The sequence below is a fragment of the Xenopus laevis genome, chromosome 2S (assembly GCF_017654675.1).
Source record: "Xenopus laevis strain J_2021 chromosome 2S, Xenopus_laevis_v10.1, whole genome shotgun sequence".
NCBI classification, from domain to species: domain Eukaryota; kingdom Metazoa; phylum Chordata; class Amphibia; order Anura; family Pipidae; genus Xenopus; species Xenopus laevis.
The window spans coordinates 89,324,442-89,344,194 of record NC_054374.1 but is presented as its reverse complement, the minus strand read 5'-3'; the positions used below and the strand labels follow the sequence as shown (position 1 = coordinate 89,344,194).

The 19,753-nt window shown below is 40.2% G+C and overlaps 1 protein-coding gene across 2 annotated transcripts in view; it reads left to right on the top strand.

The window, feature by feature from the left end:
• The window catches only part of crcp.S (CGRP receptor component S homeolog), a 29,804-nt gene extending 10,430 nt beyond the window's left edge, over positions 1–19,374 (top strand). Inside the window, 6 exon segments of one of the 2 annotated variants that reach the window (NM_001086435.1) lie at positions 6,739–6,814; positions 11,532–11,568; positions 12,624–12,722; positions 14,407–14,501; positions 16,422–16,479; positions 18,989–19,374. In NM_001086435.1, coding sequence (NP_001079904.1) covers positions 6,807–6,814; positions 11,532–11,568; positions 12,624–12,722; positions 14,407–14,501; positions 16,422–16,479; positions 18,989–19,126 — 435 coding nt within the window. In that variant the 5' untranslated portion in view covers positions 6,739–6,806 and the 3' untranslated portion in view covers positions 19,127–19,374. 2 annotated transcript variants of the gene reach the window in all.
• The last annotated feature ends 379 nt before the right edge of the window (positions 19,375–19,753 follow it).

Sequence of the window (19,753 nt, the reverse complement as noted above, 5' to 3'; positions counted from 1 at the left end):
AAAGCATTTAATACTGCTCTCATCTCCCTGAAATTGGACGACAGGGATTTCTCCATAGCATTCCAAAGGCCTTGAGCAGTTCGATCTCTGTAATGTGCTCCCCATCCAGTAGCAGAGGCATCTGTAGTAACCAACAGCCATTTCGGTTCCAGAATTGGTCTGCTCTCCCTCCGTCTGTCTGGGTGTAACCACCAACGTAGGGCAGACTTTGTTTCCTCGGAAATGATCCATGTCATGTCTAGTGATTCCAGTCTTCTGTCCCACAGAGACAGAATTTCCTGCTGTAAGGGACGCATGTGGAACCTCGACCATGGAAGTGCTTCTATGCAAGAAACCATAATTCCCAGAATCTTCATCATTTGTCTCAGAGAGACTGGTAAGGGATCCATCAAGCGTTCCACCTGATTTTGAAGGTTGTTCATTCTTTCTGGTTTTAAAGAAACTGTCATCCTTACTGTGTTGAAGCACATTCCTAGGAATTGCTTCTCCCTGCAAGGTTGAAGAGAAGATTTCTCCTTGTTGACAATCCAACCCAGATACCGAAGTATTTCCAGGGTTCTCAGTAGATTTTTCTGGAGAAGAGTGGCTGATACAGCTCTCAGTAACCAGTCGTCCAAGTATGGAACCACATGGATTCCTTCTCTTCTCAGTATAGCCATGACTGATGCTACAATCTTTGTGAACACTCTGGGAGCGGAGGTAATTCCAAATGGCAATACTCGAAACTGAAGATGAGTTAGTTGACCCTGAATAAAAACTGCAATCCTTAGATATTTCCTGTGTGCAGTGCACATCGGTACATGTAGGTACGCATCTTTCAGATCGATAGTTGCTAGATAATCTCCGGCTTCCAGAATCTGAATCACTGAATTGACTGTTTCCATTCGAAATCTCTTTTTCTGGATGAATTGGTTCACAAATCTTAAATCTATTATCATACGAAAAAACCCGTCTGGCTTGGGTACCAAAAAAACGATGGAATAGGTACCTTTTCCTTCTTCTGATTTTGGAACCTTTTCCAGCACTCTGTTTATGAGAAAAGATTGTATCAATTCTTCCAGGGCCGCCTGTTTCCTGTGCAAAAGATTTATTGGCGTGAAAATATATCTTGGAGGAGGCAAACTTCGAAACTCTATGCGATATCCCCACTGTATTAGTTGTATGACCCATGTGTCTGATACTAACTCTTGCCAGTGGTCTAGAAAAAAAGCAAGTCTTCCTCCCACCGGCAGACTTCTGGCGTCAGAACTCCCACTTACGAGCAGAAGAGGCACCTCTAAATCCCCCTCTTGTGGATCTTTGGAATCTTCCCTGATTCCTAGTAGGTTGGTTCCTCTCTTTCTCTTTTCCCCTCTCATCAAACCTGGTTTGTGGGGTTTTAACTGGTGATCTTTTTTGCCGGCGAAAAAAAGAGCCTCTCCATCTCAGCCTCTGCCTATCTTGAGGCAGGTTTTTACCCTTTTCGTTAGACATTTTCTCCATCAATGTGTCTAACTTAGAACCAAAAAGATGTCCAGGTTCATAGGGCATATTACATAGATTAGCCTTAGAGGTGGTGTCCGCCGACCATGGTTTGAGCCAGATTGCCCTTCTGGCGGCCGTTGATAAAGCCATATTCTTTGAGGCTAACTTCAATGATTCTATAGAGGAATCACATAGAAATTCTGTAGCTGACTTCAGCATTCTCAATGATTTCTTGAGTTGATCTCTAGGTGTCTTAGATTCAATATCTTCTTCTAATTGAGTTAACCAATTTCTTAGAGCCCTTGAAACCGCTGAAGCTGCCACCAATGGCTTGCATTGGGCTGATGCTGTTGAATACACTCGTTTTAACGAACTTTCAGCTCTGCGATCCATCGGGTCTCTGAGTCCCGACCCATCCTCCACAGGTATAGTCGTTCTTTTGGAAAGACGCGCCACCGCCACGTCTACTGCTGGTGGAGTTTCCCAAGCTTCCACTTCCTCATCAATGGGAAATAAGGTTTTAAACCTTTTATTAACCACAGGAGCTCTATCCGGATTCTTCCATTCAAACTGAATTAAATCTTTTATGACCGGATGAAGAGGAAAGCATCTTCCACTTTTTTGCTTTTCATCTTTCTTAGAATCATCTTTCCCTTCATGTGCCTCAATTTCTCCTCTAACAGCTTTAATAAGCTTTGGAATATTTTCGACCTGAAAAATTGAGGTATCAACTTCCTCCTCTGATGAGGAAGAGACTTCATCCAGGATTACATAATCTCCCTCCACAGAAGAAGGGGTATTACCTGGATCCACGGGAGATTTTTCCTTAAAAAGGGATTCTCTAAATTCTTTGAAGGTCTGCTGCAGAATATCCTTAAATATCTGGACTGACGACTCCATAGGATCTGAATTAGCAGAATTTTCTTTGGCTAAGCAGGACTCACATCTGCCTCTAGGATAGTTATCCGGTAAAGGGATTTCACATTCCCTGCAGACCAAATGCTTAGATTTGGAAATTCTTTTCCTGACCACATTCTCTTCATTGGACATCTATGGAAAAAATATATGTCTTGTAATAAATAATGAGATAGAAAAAAGAGAAAAAACCCCAGAGGATCCAAAGGCATCCTACCTTATAGGCTTCCACAGGCGACTGCAGCCCTCAGAACGTGTAGCTCACGCAAGACAAGGGCAGCACGGCTTAAGTTTTCAGCTTTTTTAAGCTTCCGGGTTGAACGCCAGGGAATTGACGCTAGCGTTATTACGCTGTGTATTCACGCCGGCGTCCTTACGCTGCGTGTCAGCGTGTTGGTGCGTTCCATTGCGCGTTTGCGCCTGCGCAACTTCATAACCATTTTAGCCGATTTACCTGTTGCCTGAGGGAATCCCCCTCCGGAGTAGCCAACCAGAATTGACTCCCCAAACGGCCATCGGGATCCATTGTCCCGGAATCTTCGTGATACTCCACTGTATCAACAGAAAAAAAGGCTCTGCCTTCCTACCAGCAGGTAGGACAGAAAAAAACACAATGGAGGGGATTGGGGGAGTGGTCTTATGGATCCGTGCTGTTTTTAATTGGCTCTTGTCTGTCCTATCAGAATAGGGGAGGGTATTTAACCCATATGTGCTGCTGTTTAGGACATCAAGGAATATCTTTATAAGGTGTGCTTCCACTTTAAATCTTCCACTGCTGTTGAAAGCATGCAAAAGAAAGATCCCTTTATATCCAAGTAGTTGTATCCATCATGTGGCTAAAATACCTACTTACAAGCCAAAATTAAGGTATATTGTAGTGCCCTTTAGCTCAGTTCCACGAATCCCAATATAGAAAGATATAAATCCAAAATAGTATAACACCATATATTAAAAATATACTTCAAAACAAATGTGAGTGCAAACTTGTCTTTAAAGTAAAATCACATATCAACATCTGTGTTGCACAGGCTATTGCAGCTTCTATGGAGGGTATGTAACTCCCCCCGTGGCTCTCCCTCCCTGTGATGTCACTTCCAGGAAGTAATAAACTTGGCTGTAGAAAGCAATGCCAGTCAGCAGCATCAAGGGCATATAAGATATTGAGATGTGTTAAAAGGGGCATAGATTCACAGGAAGAGAGGGTTATTCTTCCACTCTTCAGAGCGCTGGTAAGACCCCATCTAGAATATGCAGTACCATTTTGGTCCCCAGCTCAGGACATTATTGTATTAGAGAGGGTACAGAGAAGGGAAACTAAGCTGGTAAAATGTATGGAAAACTTGGAGGCTTATTGGTTGGTTTTTAGTGGCTTTTGAAACAATGACTAAATTCACAAACTCTCTAGTGGGGGCAGTTGTGTTTTTTGCCCAGGGGCCCATGGAGGTGGCACAGGGGGGTCAGGGGCCTCTGATTCTCCATCCCTGGTGAGCCCTGACCCAGCAGTTTGATGATGCATCAGTTCCACTATATTTTAACACATTACATCTGACTTGTAGGTTGCATTTTGTCCATCTGACAACATCCTACAAATCTCCCGTGAAATCCAAAGTGAAGCAAGATGGCCCCTATCAATACTGCCCTGCAGCTCTGCATTTTTATAGTAGTTACAAATATACAGTAACACTTGATGGGGTTGACAGTAACACTTGATGGGGTTGGGTATTTTTCTACTTTAAATGATAAAATTACCATATATCACATTATAAAAAGAGTTCTTTTACCCCCTCTCTTTTCCATAACTTCATATAACAGAGCGAGTACAGTAGAGGCTTTTTTTTACTGTAAAATAATCTGAAATAAAGCTTTGCAGCTGTTTTACTACATATGTTATGCACTGTCAATGAGCAAAATTAAAGCCATGCCCCCTACTCAGGGCCACCATCAGAAATCACGGACTCCATACAAAAAATTTTCTGGGCCCCCCTATAAGTTAAAAAAAAAAAGTGGAGCCAGGGATCCCCATAAAAGTTTTTCAAAAAAAATTGGTGGCATGGGGCCTATATAGTGTTAAAACATTGGTGGCCAGAGGTTTAATGAAATAAAAAAACACATTGGTGTTCAGTGGAACTTACCTTTTGTGGCTTCAGGTCTTTTTGTGGCCTCTGGGCTTCTGCTGCTTTCGTAGCTTCGGGTCTTTTCACGACTTCGGTGGTTTGGGGGCGCGACTCTAACAAGGGGCGCTGATTAATTCAAAAAGTGCAGCACAGCTGGGCCTAGGGTTGCCACCTTTCTAACGGGTGGAGAGGGGGCAGGGCATGATGTAGAGGTGTGGGTGCGTGAAGTGAGGGGCCAGGGCTATGACGCAGTGATTGAGGATTGGCGGATCGTCGTGTCAATCATGGAGAATCCTGCCCGGTTTTCCTTATTTGATAAACCGGGCAGGAAGTTTTGACCCGGGCCAAAACCGGACAGATGGCAACCCTAGCTGGGTCCCCCTTTAGGCCATACCTCCCAACTGTCCTGTTTTCAGGGGGACAGTCCCATTTTTGACTGCCCAACCGCAGTCCTGCATTTCTACTTAAAATTCCCGACTTTCTCTGCACTGACAGCCAGAATTTAAGAAAAAAAAATTGAAGTTTCTAACCACGACATCATTGGGGGCAGAACCTACAGGGTGGTGCTTCAGTGTCTGAGAGGCTGCTCGGATGGGTCCTAAACTCCGCCCCCCGTGACTGGAGTTAGTGTAGTGCTGGGGGCTTGGTAAACTTGGAGCTGAAATATGGCACCTCATGTTCTACACTGCTGCCAACATCTTTCTATGCCTGCCTGTGCTGGAAGTTACTGTGCATCTGTGACAGTGAGTAACTGGCTTCCTGCTTTACAGTGTGTGTGTGTGTTACTGACTGTGTCTGTGTGTGTGTTACTGACTGTGTGTGTGAGTTACTGTATCTTTATGTGTGTTACTGACTGTGTGTGTTACTGTGTGTGTGTATGTTACTGAGTGTGTGTGTAAGTTATTCTGTGTGTTACTGTGTGTGTATTACTGTGTGTGTGAGTGATTGGTAAGTTTGCTGCTGTGTGTGTGATGCCAGCTGTGCCGACACACTCATGCTCCTTATCCCAACTCTATTCACACAGTGCACAAGCAATAAACTCAATTCACACAGTGCACAAGCAATAAACTCACTCTGTCTGACATCAAAGTTCCAGGCTCAGGTTCTTTCCCCTCCTCTCTCCCCTAGCCCTGGGCCAAGGCTGTAGCTCTCCGGGTGTTGGTTCTGTGAGTTGTAGATCAATAACCAGTGGAGGGAAGCTGGTTGCACTACAACTTTCTACATCCCCTTAGTAGGGGACTGCCATAGAGCTCTCCCTGCCCATTTAAAGTGATACTGCTTATTCACAAATCTGCAGTGCCCCAATTGGTTGCCAATGCTTTCTGATCCTTCCTCTATTTGGCGTGTTTGCCCCTTTATCTCTAGTATTAATTTATACTATTACTATACTATTTATACTATTAATTCATTTATACAATTTAGATAAGGAGGTCCCTTGGGAAAAGTTAGACTCACTTCTTAAACGGCAATTCACGTTCATTAACAAAACTGAAAAAAAAAAAAAACAGAAATATGTTCAAACTTTCATAACCTGCCAAATGTTGTAAAATGAATATGTTAATTAGGGGGGGTGTCCACAAAACGGGCATGGTCAAAAAATTGGCACATCTTTTTGTCCCTCGTTTTATTTCCAAAACGTTGGGAGGTATGCTTTAGGTCCCCGACGGTCAGTCCTGCCCCTACTTCTCTGAAGGTGGCAATCCTAAATTATCCTAAATACTACTGATTACCCAGATAGCATACATGGGAAAACTGCATGACTGTTGCTCCAAATGACAGTTTTTGGGAGAAATATTTCCAAGCAGAACATCTCAAAAGTCATACAGACTGGGACTATGTCCTGCATCATGTCAAGACAGCTAGAAACTGCTGTCCAGAGGACATCTCTGGAGTTCTATGAGTTTTACTGTGTCCCTGTGCCAGGATCGTATACAAGACGTATGTACTAGCGCTGCAATGCTCCTAAAATATGAGCGAAGACATTTTAATGGGCGTGAAAAGGTTTGAGCCACATCATTTATGCCTATCTTCAGCCTGGTGATGTTTTATTGGCGGGGGAGCGTGTGTGAGTGTAAAGCAAGTCGCAAAGCTGTCGTTTGGGACGGCGAAGGGACCCAGTGTAGCATCAGATACTCAACTACAATTAACACCTGCGAACAGTAATTACACATGCTACATGGGTCTATGAGAATAGACTTCCGTTTCCGGTTTCAGCGTCTTCTCTGAATTTATTTCCGGAAGGTGTCACGTGGTCTGACGTCCGCTGTTTTGAGTTTCTGCTCGTCTTTTTCTTCACCGCAGTGAAAAAACAGCATGGAAGTGTAAGGAATATTGTTTGTACATGTGTCATTTTATTTTGTTTTTGTAAGAGATTGTCTGCCACTTGCTTTCCAGCTGCTAAAGAACACGCACTGTACGTGCTAGCTGGGTAGGCAGCAGTAGTAGAATTGTAATCGTTTAGGATTGCCACCTTCAGAAAAATAGGGGCCCGTGGCGTTCATTTTGCCAAGTGACAGTACATAACATATGTAGTACAATACCTTCAAGGCTTTATTTCAGATTATTTTACAGGGGACACTTACATGTGAGCATTTTTAAAATGAGTGTTATCCTTTGCACAAGCTGCTTTCTTTGTAGATATTGTATATTTATAAAACATCCAAAATATGCAGCCATTAACAAAAATACAAGTTAACACCTGCACACGGAGGGGGTCAGCGACCCCCTACTTCTTTCTTGCTGATACCACCTAAATCACCTCGTGGAGCCAGTGCCACATTACTGCAATTTTCCTGCTGGGATTATATCATGGAAATATGCAGTCATGATTCTCTTTACTGGGGAGTTGAAGCATTTTCTCTCTTTGCTTTCTGAGAAAAGTGTGTGCAGGAGCTTAGACGAGTAAAGGTGGCCATAGAAACAGAGATCTGCTCGTTTGGCGACATCGCCAAACGAGCCGATCTTTCCCTGATATGCCACTAATGGGCATGGCTATATCTGGGGTAAACTGAACGTTCGGCCGTAGGGCCGTAGCTCCGCGAGGAAGGCTCGAGTTTAGGAGCCGAAACATCGGAATAAAAACACTTTTTCGTTTGCACAACTTACAAGGCCTGTATGTGCATTTTTTTCTAGGTTGATTTTTTTTTATATATATATATATATATATATATATATATATATATATATATATATATTCTTGCGAAGGATCAGCACACACTGTTCTGTAGTGAAGTAATAGTGTTTATTCTCAAACAAACCACATTTTTCACATTTTTATCCGACGTTTCGGTCCCACCTGGGGACCTTTTATCCTTGAAAAAGGACAGTGTGTGCTGATCCTTCGCAAGAATGTATATGATTTATTGATCGTGCACCACTGGCAACATCTGTCTGAGTGCTGGTACTGTGGAATATTATATATATATGAAAAGCATATAAGCATAATGTATGTTTTGATGCATTCAGCATACATTTGTCAAAATTGTCTTTTATGGACATGTTATTAAAACATGTAGACAGTAGGGATGGGCGAATTCGACCCGTTTTGAATTTGGAAATTTGGGCGTCAAAAACTTTTCTTGCGTGGCGAAATTTTTGTTGACGTGCGTCTTTTGTTTTTTTGACGCACAACTCCATATAAGTCTATGGGCATCATTTTTGCGGTGAAACAAGGCGAAAAAATTCGCCCATCCCTAGAGACAGTAATATTTTACCATTGCTTGCAATTTTTATTTTCATTTATTTTTCTTCTGCAACTCTTAGATTTGGATTTTTAACCACTATTTTGTTGATATGGCTGAATTATTGTACCAACCAGTAGAAATGGCATGTAGAGTTTTATTACTGTTCATTATTACTTTGCTTAACAACTCCCTCATTGGGTTCTTGATATTAATATATTATAGATATTTACAGTATTGTGTGTTGTGTAGCTGATCTGCACTAATATGGAGTGTAAAAAAGTTGTTTTTTCCCAGCCCATCGTTACTTACCTATCTTGGATGCCCCAACAACACATTAGCCTTGGTTTTTGCAACAGTAATATAGATGGTGGAACAATGATCCCATACACTGGAGCATCAATGTAAACTGTGCCTTTAGAACATGTGTTCAAACATAATAGCAATGTTTACCTTGAAATATAAAACCTACATAGAGCACAAAATAATGAAGTTTGAGGGGAACTTAACCATAGTAGTTAAATATCCCCCTTGTTGTTGTCTTAAATACTTCATTTGGCACAGGGGTTATAACTACCAACTGCTATAGGGCAAAAGATGTTTTCTTAAACAAAACAAAAAAAATCTTGCATATGGTGACTACTGTATGTAGTAGTGTTAGCTAGTAACTCACAACAACTGACCTTTGAAAACTACATTCCAATTTTTTGGGTTTCTGTCACTATCTTCAAAAAGGTTGTCCGCCTTTTGGTTCCGTTTTTTCAGATTGTACGTCAGAAATGAAGACTTTTTTTCAGTTCCTTCCCATATTTTATTATGATAGTTTGTCCAAAATTTAAATTTAAAGATTGGTTCACCTTTAAAGGAAAACTATACCCCCAAAATGAATACTTAAGCAACAGATAGTTTATATCAAATTGAATGACATATTAAAGAATCTTACCAAACTGGAATATATATTTACATAAATATTGCCCTTTTACATCTCTTGCCTTGAGCCACCATTTCGTGACTGTATCTGTGCTGCCTCAGAGATCACCTGACCAGAAATACTACAACACTAACTGTAACAGGAAGAAGTGAGGAAGCAAAAGGCAGAACTCTGTCTGTTAATTGGCTCATGTGACCTTACATGTGGTTTGTATGAGTGCACAGTGAATCTTACGATCTCAGGGGGCGGCCCTTATTTTTTTAAAATGGCAATTTTCTATTTATGATTACCCAATGGCACATACTACTAGAAAAGTATATTATTATGATAATGGTTCATTTACATGAAGCAGGGTTTTACATATGAGCTGTTTTACTCAGTATCTTTTAATAGAGACCTACATTGTTTGGGGGGTATAGTTTTCCTTTAACTTTTAGTATATTATAGAATGGCTGATTCGAAGAAACTTTTCAATTGGCCTTTATTAGGTTTTTATATTTTTTGTCCTTTTTTCTGCCTCTCTCCAGCTTTCAAATGAGGGTCACTGGCCCCACCTAAAAACAAATGCTCTTTAAGGCTACAAATGTATTGTTATTGTTACTTTAAATTGCTCAATTCTTAAATAGGACTCTGGAGAACCAGTTGCTGATTCAGTGATTCATTCATTAGAATTGTAAAAGTCTAAAGGTCTGGCGGTGCCTTACTCTGAAGGTGAACCATATAAAATAACAAAAGGATCACATCATCCATAAGAATATATCTTACTTTTAATTACTCCTTTTTCTATTAAGCCCCTCTCCTATTCATATTCCAGTCTCTTCAAATCCAGGCGCATATTCTGTACTGTTACATTTGACACATTTCTCAGCAGCAGCAGCATTGTTGAATATTGGTAAATACCAACTGCCTTTATAGAAAAATGGTCTCACCCCCTTTAAAATCTGTTTTCAGTCTCTAGTTACTTGAGGTCTGAACCAGAGGCCACCTCTTTAGACTAGTGGAAAAGAACTTTCCGTAGAAACAATGTAGGTGTTTCGTCACAGAAAGGTTGTGGAATGCACTGCCGGATGATGTTGTGATGGCCAATTCTGTTAATACTTTTAAGAGTGGCTTGGATGATTTCATGGACAGACATAATATAGATTTGGGTATATATAATTTATGTGGGTGCATGAAGGGGTCAGAGTGTGTTTGTGCGCCACTGGGTTTCATTTTAAGGGGTTGAACTTGATGGACTTTTTTCAACCAAACTTAACTATATTGGTCAGTTGAATTCAGCGCTCTCGGGGTTGATAGACCTATAAATGATCAATGAGCTCTATGAATTACTTTCTGTTGCTGAGAATTTTATTGACTGATGTAACAGATGATGTATAGAAAAGAGTAAAACTTGTGTTCAACCAGTGTTCAAATTCAGTCTGTGTTAATCCCTTTAAATATGTTTTAAAAATTGAGGTGTTAGTACCACATTTTAGCCAAAATATGTAAGCTCACGTACCACATTTAGACCAAGAAAAAGGGACCAGGCACAGTTAATTAGCTCAATTAATTCCTTGATGGTCTCACTATAGTCTCTGAACAAAGGGTAAGTGAACACAATTCTATTCTGCCACATAGTCATTAATAAAGCACATTTCTGCCTAGCTTTAAAGGGGATGTTCACCTTCAAACAGCTAGTTGTTTTCAGATAGATCACCAGAAATAATGACTTTTTCCAATTACTTTCTGTTTTCTATGTGTGACTGTTTTTATAATATTGAAGTGTAATTTTTCACCTTCTAAAGCAGCTCTGGGAGGGGGGTCACTGTTCTTACTTGATACATTTAATTGCTACATTTCTTATATTTGTCCCTGCTGAACAGAATCTCTGGGTTTCATTATAGGCAGCTGTTAGGATTGATATATTATTTGCTAATACTCCAGAAATGCTACTAAGAAATGTATCAACTAAATGTTGCAAAATGTTTAACAGTTTAGAATCTGAACCTGAATTACTGAGCTGCAAGACTGAAACACCAGAGACAGGAATGGAAAGAAAGGTAATTTAAAAAATGCCTTTTTTACTTCAGTTTTTCAGATTGTTCCCCAGAAATAAAGTGTTAGGGAGGTGAACAACCCCTTTAATGGGTTTTAAATGCAACTTAATATTTAGTAAACAGGAGGCAGTGTAGGACACACGTTAAATGAGGAAACTTGACATGGCAAGATTACATATTTTAGGCAAAATTTGGTACAACACCGAAATTTTTATAAAAAGTATTTCAAGGGATCTACATAGGATGAAATGAAGTTCTTAAAGTTTATTTCTTTTGTGTGGTCAGCACTACAGCGTGGGTTAGACCTAGCACTCGTGATTTCTCTTTGTTTTGTGTATGCAATGTATAGAATTGTTTTCATAATTTTATTTACATTTGGGTTTTTTTCCAGAATAGATGCAAATGCTGCACTCCTGAGCAATTATGAGGTTTGTAAAACTGAATATTTAAACATGTTCGTGGTATAATATGTTTTCATCATTTTAAGTTCAGTGCATATGGATAAATGTATTAAAAGCTATAATTGGAAAAAATGCGAATTAGGAACAAAAGTTTGCATTTGCAATGTAAGCGTGTTCACTGGACAGTTTACATTCTGATTTTTCACACACTGCTCACTGGTGCAAACTGCAATATGCACATTTATTTTCTATATTGGTAGCTCACTAAATACTTTTCAAATTCGTTTGAATTGCCTATATACTTCAGTAAATTTTTATTCCATTGCCTCATTTTGGCTTAGTTGAGTTTGTTTTTCTTTTAATGTACATAGCACCCATTCATAAGTGTGCCACCATGAGCCTGCTTCATTTGTATGTAACCCACAGTGCATTAGCTAGGGTCTAAAGATGTTGGCTGTGTGCAGAGCTGCCCCAGAATACCGCTTTTCACTCTAGGGCCTATTAAAATGTGGGGTCTGCTTTCAAGCTCACAAACAGTTGTACCACCCATGAGTCAAGTATATATTATTTTAAGGAGCATGATGATAAAGTGTGCTGCACTCAGCATGTGGGAGTGAATGCTATAAGTGTATAAGGCGTACAAATTAGTAAATGGGGGCTAACAAACAACTCAATTTACAATTGCTCAGTGTGCCCTTTGAGTATCCTTTCAATTTACATTAATTATTTTTCTTCTGTAGTTGTCATGATAGCAGTTTTACAATGCTAATATCATGAAATTATTACAGGAGGACTCCTTTCTTTACTGTCCTTCAGACAGGTTAAGTAAGTAATAAAGGCATTGTTTTCCGATGCTTCTTAGTTCTGTTGCCTAGTGTGGCAGGAGCCGTAGAACTTAGCAGACCATAGGGAGAGTGAGGAAAGAGCCATGATTCCATATATTGACATTTAGAATATGCATTTTGGGCTTTGGAATGCAATTGCTGTGATTAGATGAATGTGCTGGCTATACAGAAGGCAGTTTTTTAGGTAATCTGATTTAGAATCCTTCTGTTAACTAAAGTCATTTTTTTACCTCTAAGGTTTTTCACCTCCTTACCGAGCTGAAAGCTAAGCAGAGAGAAGTACGAAAAAACAAGAATAGTGTCGGACAACAAAATCTTAACACTATCATGTACGAAGTAAGTTCTGATACTTTTCTTGTGTGCTGCTGCAATCAAAGATCTAGTCAACAGTAAAGTAATATAAAGAAGCACTTGCAGATACATTAATATGGCCCCTTTATTCAGCAACACCTAAAAAAATTGCAGTGCAAACTGCATCAATCAGTAGACATTTGTTAAAGGGGTTGTTCAACTTTTAGTATGTAAATTTATATTTGCAATCTGCAATTGGTTTTATTTTTGGCTTTTAAGTTGTTTTTTTTTTTATTCAGCAGCTCTGCAGTTTGCAATTCAGCTAGGCTCCAAATTCTTCTAGCAATTCAGCTAGGGTCCAAATTCTTCTAGCAACCATGCATTGATTTGAATAAGAGACTGGAATATGAATAGGAGAGGCCTGAATAGAAAGATGAGGAATATAAAGTAGCAATAACAATACATTCGTAGCCTTACAGGGCATTTGTTTTAGACGGGTCAGTGGCTGCTATTTGAAAGCTGGAAAGAGAAGTAAAAGGCAACTCATTCAAAAACTATAAAAAAAAAAAGAAACGTTAACTTAAAGGAGAAGGAAAGCTACGGAGGCATTTTATTGCCAATAGATTAGCTGCAATAGTGCAAGCTAGAATGCTATATTTATTCTTTAGAATGTTTTACCATACCTGAGTAAAAAGCTCTAAAACTCTCTGTTTAGGATAGGAGCTGCAGTATTAACATGGTGTAACATCACTTCCTGTCTCTCCCTGCTCTGGGCTCAGATTACAGTAGAAAAGGGAGGGGGTGGGGAAGAGGAGCAAACTGAGCATGCTCTTGCCCAGGGCAATGAGGTTTAAGCTGAAGGCAGGAAGTCTGATACAGAAGTCCATGTGTACACAATAGAAGGAAAGAAATGCATTGTTTCTTTTGACAGGGGACTCAGAGCAGCACTACTTTGGGGGTTTACTGGTATATTTAGATGGACCTTTCTGATAAGGCTTACTTAGTTTTAACATTTCCTTCTCCTTTAAAGGTGAACCACTCTTTTAAATAGACATTGTAACTAGAAATTAGCTAATCTAGCACTCTCATGCAGGGCTAGCCAAACAAAGAATTAAAATCAAACCCCAACTTGGCCAGTCTTTCCTCATAGCTGAGATTTACCAGCTTAGTTGCCTTTCTCTGTACCCTCTCTAATACAATAATGTCCCGTTTGCTGGAGACCAAAACTGTATGGCATATTCTAGATGGGGCCTTACAGTGCTCTATACAGTGGAAGAATGATCACTTCCTGCCATAAATCAATACCACTTTTAACACAGCTCAAGACCTTATTTGCCCTCAATGCTGCTGACTGGCATTGCTTGTTACAGCCAAGTCTACAAGGACTCCAAGGTCCTTTTCCATAATGGATTTGCCTAGTGCAGTCCCATTAAGGGTATAAGTGGCTTGGTTACTTTTGCATCCCAGGTGCATGACTTAACATTTATCAACATTTAATCTCATTTGCCACTTAGCTGCCCAGTTTGTCAAGATCCTGCTACAAGGATGCCACATCCTGGCTAGAATTAATTGGGCTGCATAGTGTTGTGTCATCTGCAAACTGATACAATTAAAGAGACAATCAAAAAAGCTATTTAATAAAATGTAAGTTCTTTGTAAGACCTATAGAAAATGCTAAATGTTCTATCTAGAAAAACCAGGTTAAATTTTAACCCTCATACTTTTCCAGACCCTGAAATACTTGTCAAGCAGTCCATGCCACTATCAAACCCCTGAAATTTTACAGGAATTTCTAACGGCAATGAAAGGGCATAAACTGACCAAGTAAGTGTTAATCAAGTGCATTTTAACGTGATGCTCAGCTCACTGTTACTGAGGTATACATATTACCTATTAGGACAAGTTCACTAGAGAGTCAAGTCAATGGGGCAAGTTCATTAAGAGAGTCGAGTAAAAAAAGAGATGCTACTTAACATTTTAATTCTAATTATAAATACTCATGTATTTACAGTGGTGTGAAAAACTATTTGCCCCCTTCCTGATTTCTTATTCTTTTACATGTTTGTCACACTTAAATGTTTCTGCTCATCAAAAACCGTTAACTATTAGTCAAAGATAACATAATTGAACACAAAATGCAGTTTTTAAATGAAGGTTTACGTTATTAAGGGAGAAAAAAAACTCCAAATCTACATGGGCCTGTGTGAAAAAGTGATTGCCCCCCTTGTTAAAAAATAACTTAACTGTGGTTTATCACACCTGAGTTCAATTTCAAAGGTTATAAAGCCATTTTTAAAGCTTTGGGACTCCAGCGAACCACAGTGAGAGAGCCATTATCCACAAACCACAGTGAGAGAGCCATTATCCACAAATGGCAAAAACATGGAACAGTGGTGAACCTTCCCAGGAGTGGCCGGCCGACCAAAATGACCCCAAGAGCGCAGAGACAACTCATCCGAGAGGCCACAAAAGACCCCAGGACAACATCTAAAGAACTGCAGGCCTCACTTGCCTCAATTAAGGTCAGTGTTCACGACTCCACCATAAGAAAGAGACTGGGCAAAAACGGCCTGCATGGCAGATTTCCAAGGCGCAAACCACTTTTAAGCAAAAAGAACATTATGGCTCGTCTCAATTTTGCTAAAAAACATCTCAATGATTGCCAAGACTTTGGGAAAATACCTTGTGGACCGACGAGACAAAAGTTGAACTTTTTGGAAGGTGCGCGTCCCGTTACATCTGGCGTAAAAGTAACACAGCATTTCAGAAAAAGAACATCATACCAACAGTAAAATATGGTGGTGGTAGTGTGATGGTCTGGGGTTGTTTTGCTGCTTCAGGACCTGGAAGACTTGCTGTGATAGATGGAACCATGAATTCTACTGTCTACCAAAAAATCCTGAAGGAGAATGTCCGGCCATCTGTTCGTCAACTCAAGCTGAAGCGATCTTGGGTGCTGCAGCAGGACAATGACCCAAAATACACCAGCAAATCCACCTCTGAATGGCTGAAGAAAAACAAAATGAAGACTTTGGAGTGGCCTAGTCAAAGTCCTGACCTGAATCCTATTGAGATGTTGTGGCATGACCTTAAAAAGGCGGTTCATGCTAGAAAACCCTCAAAGCTGAATTACAACAATTCTGCAAAGATGAGTGGGCCAAAATTCCTCCAGAGCGCTGTAAAAGACTCGTTGCAAGTTATCGCAAACGCTTGATTGCAGTTATTGCTGCTAAGGGTGGCCCAACCAGTTATTAGGTTCAGGGGGCAATTACTTTTTCACACAGGTTTGGATTTCTTTTCTCCCTAAATAATAAAAACCCATTTAAAACACTCATTTAAAAACTGCATTTTGTGTTTACTTGTATTATCTTTGACTAATAGTTAAATGTGTTTGATGATCAGAAACATTTTGTGTGACAAACATGCAAAAGAAAAAGAAATCAGGAAGGGGGCAAATAGTTTTTCACACCACTGTATATGGCATGGTGTTAAAATGGTTATGTGTGGTGTATTCTTACACCATGTCTTTACCTTTTGTAAATATGCTGCATGTGATGTACTAGGTGATATCTGCTTAGATTATACTGCTGTGATGCAGAAGCACAATTGTACTACATTTTAGCTTCCCTTCAGGGCACAGTTAGTGGTATGTTAATATGCATCAGTGAGTACGTAAAGCAAAGCAAGGCACATACCAAAACATCATATTTTGCAATTATAATCTGCTTTACTTTTTTTCAACAGAGCTGAAAAGTTACAGCTACTTAACCACAGACCTATGACTGCAGTTGAAATACAACTGGTAGGTATATACATCTTTATAATGAGAATAAAATGCAGACCATGTAGTCATAGGTTGTGTGAACACTTCAAATGAAATCAAGCAATTTATAAAATTACAAATGTTATTAAAAAAATTTAAATTTGGTTTATTAGGGCATATAGCCTAAGTTGTTTCATGCCCGATGGGGTACTTTCTCATAAGCTATAGGGCAAACCCCTGTACAGTCAATTGGTTATTCTGTTAAAGTCTGGCTGTGAGTAGATGAGCCTGGCTTAATTTCCTAATCAAGTTTATCCCTTCATGTGACTAAATAAACTCTGGAGCAAATCCTATACTGATTAGAAGCGGTTTCACAAATCCTATACTGATTAGAAGCGGTTTCACATTTATTTTAATAATTGCTCCCTTAAAGAAATTGTTCAGTATAAAAATAAAAACTGGGTAAATAAAAAAAAAATCTAATATAGTTAGGCAAAAATGTAATGTATAAAGGCTGAGTGACTTGATGTGCAACATAATAGCCACAACACTACTTCCTGCTTTGCAGCTCTCTTGGCTTACACTGATTGGTTACCAGACAGTAACCAATCACTGATTTGAGGGGGGCCAAATGGGTCATAACTGTTATATAAATGGGTCATAACTGTTATATGCTCATGCCCCCCCCCCTTCAAGTCACTGACTAACTTAGTTGGAGAGCTGAAAAGCAGGAAGTTGTGTTGTTATGTTAGAAATCTGGTCACTCCAGCCTTTATACATTATATTATTGGCTAACCAACTACATTAAAAACATTTTTTGTTTTGCACAGTCTATCTATTTATCCAGTTCCTTTAAGACCTCTGATACTTATATTTAGTAAATGTATACCAGGGGTGTCCAAACTGCGGGCCAACTGCGGCCCGCGATCCATTTTAAATTGGCCCGCATCAAATTCCTAAAAGATACAGGGAGCAAGCCAAGACCTAATCTCCCAGCGACCGCAGACCAACTAACTAACTGGGAGGCGGCGCAGCGCTGTAAACGTCACCACGTCCAGCACGGCAGGCACCTCATTCCCTCTGATTACAGTCCCTGGAGAGGAGAGAGACTGCTGCTGCTGCTGCTGTGCCGGCATGCCCCGCCCCCCACTTCGCTGGCTGGCCTGTGAGGAGACTGGGTGTGTGAGAGTGTGGACGTCACTAGAGCTGTGCTGCCCAGGCACGCCCCCCTCCCCACGGCTTCACTCTGGCTGGCTGGCTGGAGTCAGACTGTAAGCCTGCCCTCTGGAAACTGGGTGGGGACTGGGGAGACAGCGTGTGGACGTCTCAGGAGACTGAGAGAGGCTGCCTGCTGCAGTGTGCTGCCATTCACCATGACTACGAGGTAAAACTCAGTCAGAGTCAGTCTGTGCAGGAGACTTCTGTTCTTCTGCACTCACACAACACACTCCTCCACAACTTCTCTCTCTGGCTGTCAGAGTGAGCTACAGAGGGGTGGAGGAGAAAGGGGGGAAGGTTGCCACTCCCAGGCAAGTAGCCTGTACACAGATTGCCAGTCCAGGCCTGTATGAGCATTATGGTTAGGCACAGTGTTATGTAATCGTTCTGGTGCAGATGCAGGAAGCTTGTCAGGGCTGATTTTTGTGGTAAATAATTATTTATTATCCCCTCAAGTATAAGCTGAAACAAACTATTGTACATTAGAGTTGCCCTGTCCATTTTGGGGCCTCCCTTTCTTTTGTGCTCCCAGATAATGGAACAATTAGAATGGTCGGCCCCCACACATTTTCACTTCACCAAATCTGGCCCTCGTTGTAAAAAAGTTTGGACACCCCTGATGTATACCAAGCTTGTTGTTGTCTTTTCTTGCTGCTTGCAGTAAAAGCCTTTTTATAACAGAAGTATTCACATGCTAGACATTTTTTCCAATTGTCAACACTTGCCAGAGATGATAAGGTTAAGAAATACTGCCATAGGTAGATGGCAGGGTGTGGTTCTAGCACAATGGTGATGGCTGGAAATTGTCAACACTAGTCTTTAAAATATAGCGGTCCACAGAGCTGCAATGGACATGTTATGTATTACAGGTATGGGACTTGTTATCCAGAATTCTCAGGACCTGGTGTTTTCTGCATAGAGGATCTTTCTGTAATTTGGATCTTCATACCTTACGTCTACTAGAAAATAGTGTAAAAAAAAAAAATAAAAACCCCAACAGGCTGGTTCTAATTCCATTAAGGATTAACGTAGTGTGGATTATGTACACGGTACGGTTTTATTATAGAGAAAAAGGACATTTTGGATAAAATGGAGTCTATGCAAGGCAGCCTTTCCATAATTCGGAGCTTTCTGGATAACGGGTTTCCGGATAACTGATCCTATACTTGTACTGACATTGTACAGTCCTGCAGCATAGCACTTAGTCGAATAAGCTTCCTTTGCAGTGTGTATGGTCATTGGATAGGAAATATCTGTGGCAGAGCTGCACTTGACACTTTACTGCATTTTGCTATAAATTCACAATATCAAAACTCTTATTACAAAACAGATGGTGGAAGAGAGTGAGGAAAGACTTACAGAGGAACAAATTGAGCAGTTGATTCAGACAACAACAAACATTCTTCCAGGAGACCCAGAATCGGAAATAAAAGAGCAGGCAGAAATGGCCACTGAAGAAACTCAGTAGAGATAAATACACAAGCTAAAGACTCAAACACTGTATTATATTCATGTGTTTAAAATGTACTTTCAGAAAGAATGAATTTCCTTATTTGAGTGAATATTTATTACTTTTTTGTCATTATTTTGTTATTCTACCATATATACCATCCGTTTTTTTTATAATCAGCTGTTATGTGTGGTCCAATGCTTTAAATGGTGTGTTCTCCTGCACTCATTGAACTTGCAAATAAAACAACTGGAATCTTCTTTAAATGTGCGTTAAGTAATGCAGTCATGATCAGCTGGACATGCATGAGCTTCAAGGTACAGAATTTTGATAGGACAAATGACAATCATGGATAATTTTAATCATCCAGATATTTAACTTTTAGGACCCACCATGCAAGGGAGACCTGAACGTAACTCATTGAGGAGTAGTTGCTTCAAGGGTGCTTCTGTTTTGTTGTGCCTACACATGTGGTGCATCTGTGCACTGAAGTGGCACCATTCAAGTATACATTTAAAGAAATACGTGTGCACAGTTTAACAAGGGGTGCAACTTAGTGTCTGTGGGATAAATTGTTACCAAGTTACTAAGCAGGAGCACTCAATGTTGTTGGAATTCTGCAGGTGGGTAAAATGGCCAACTACT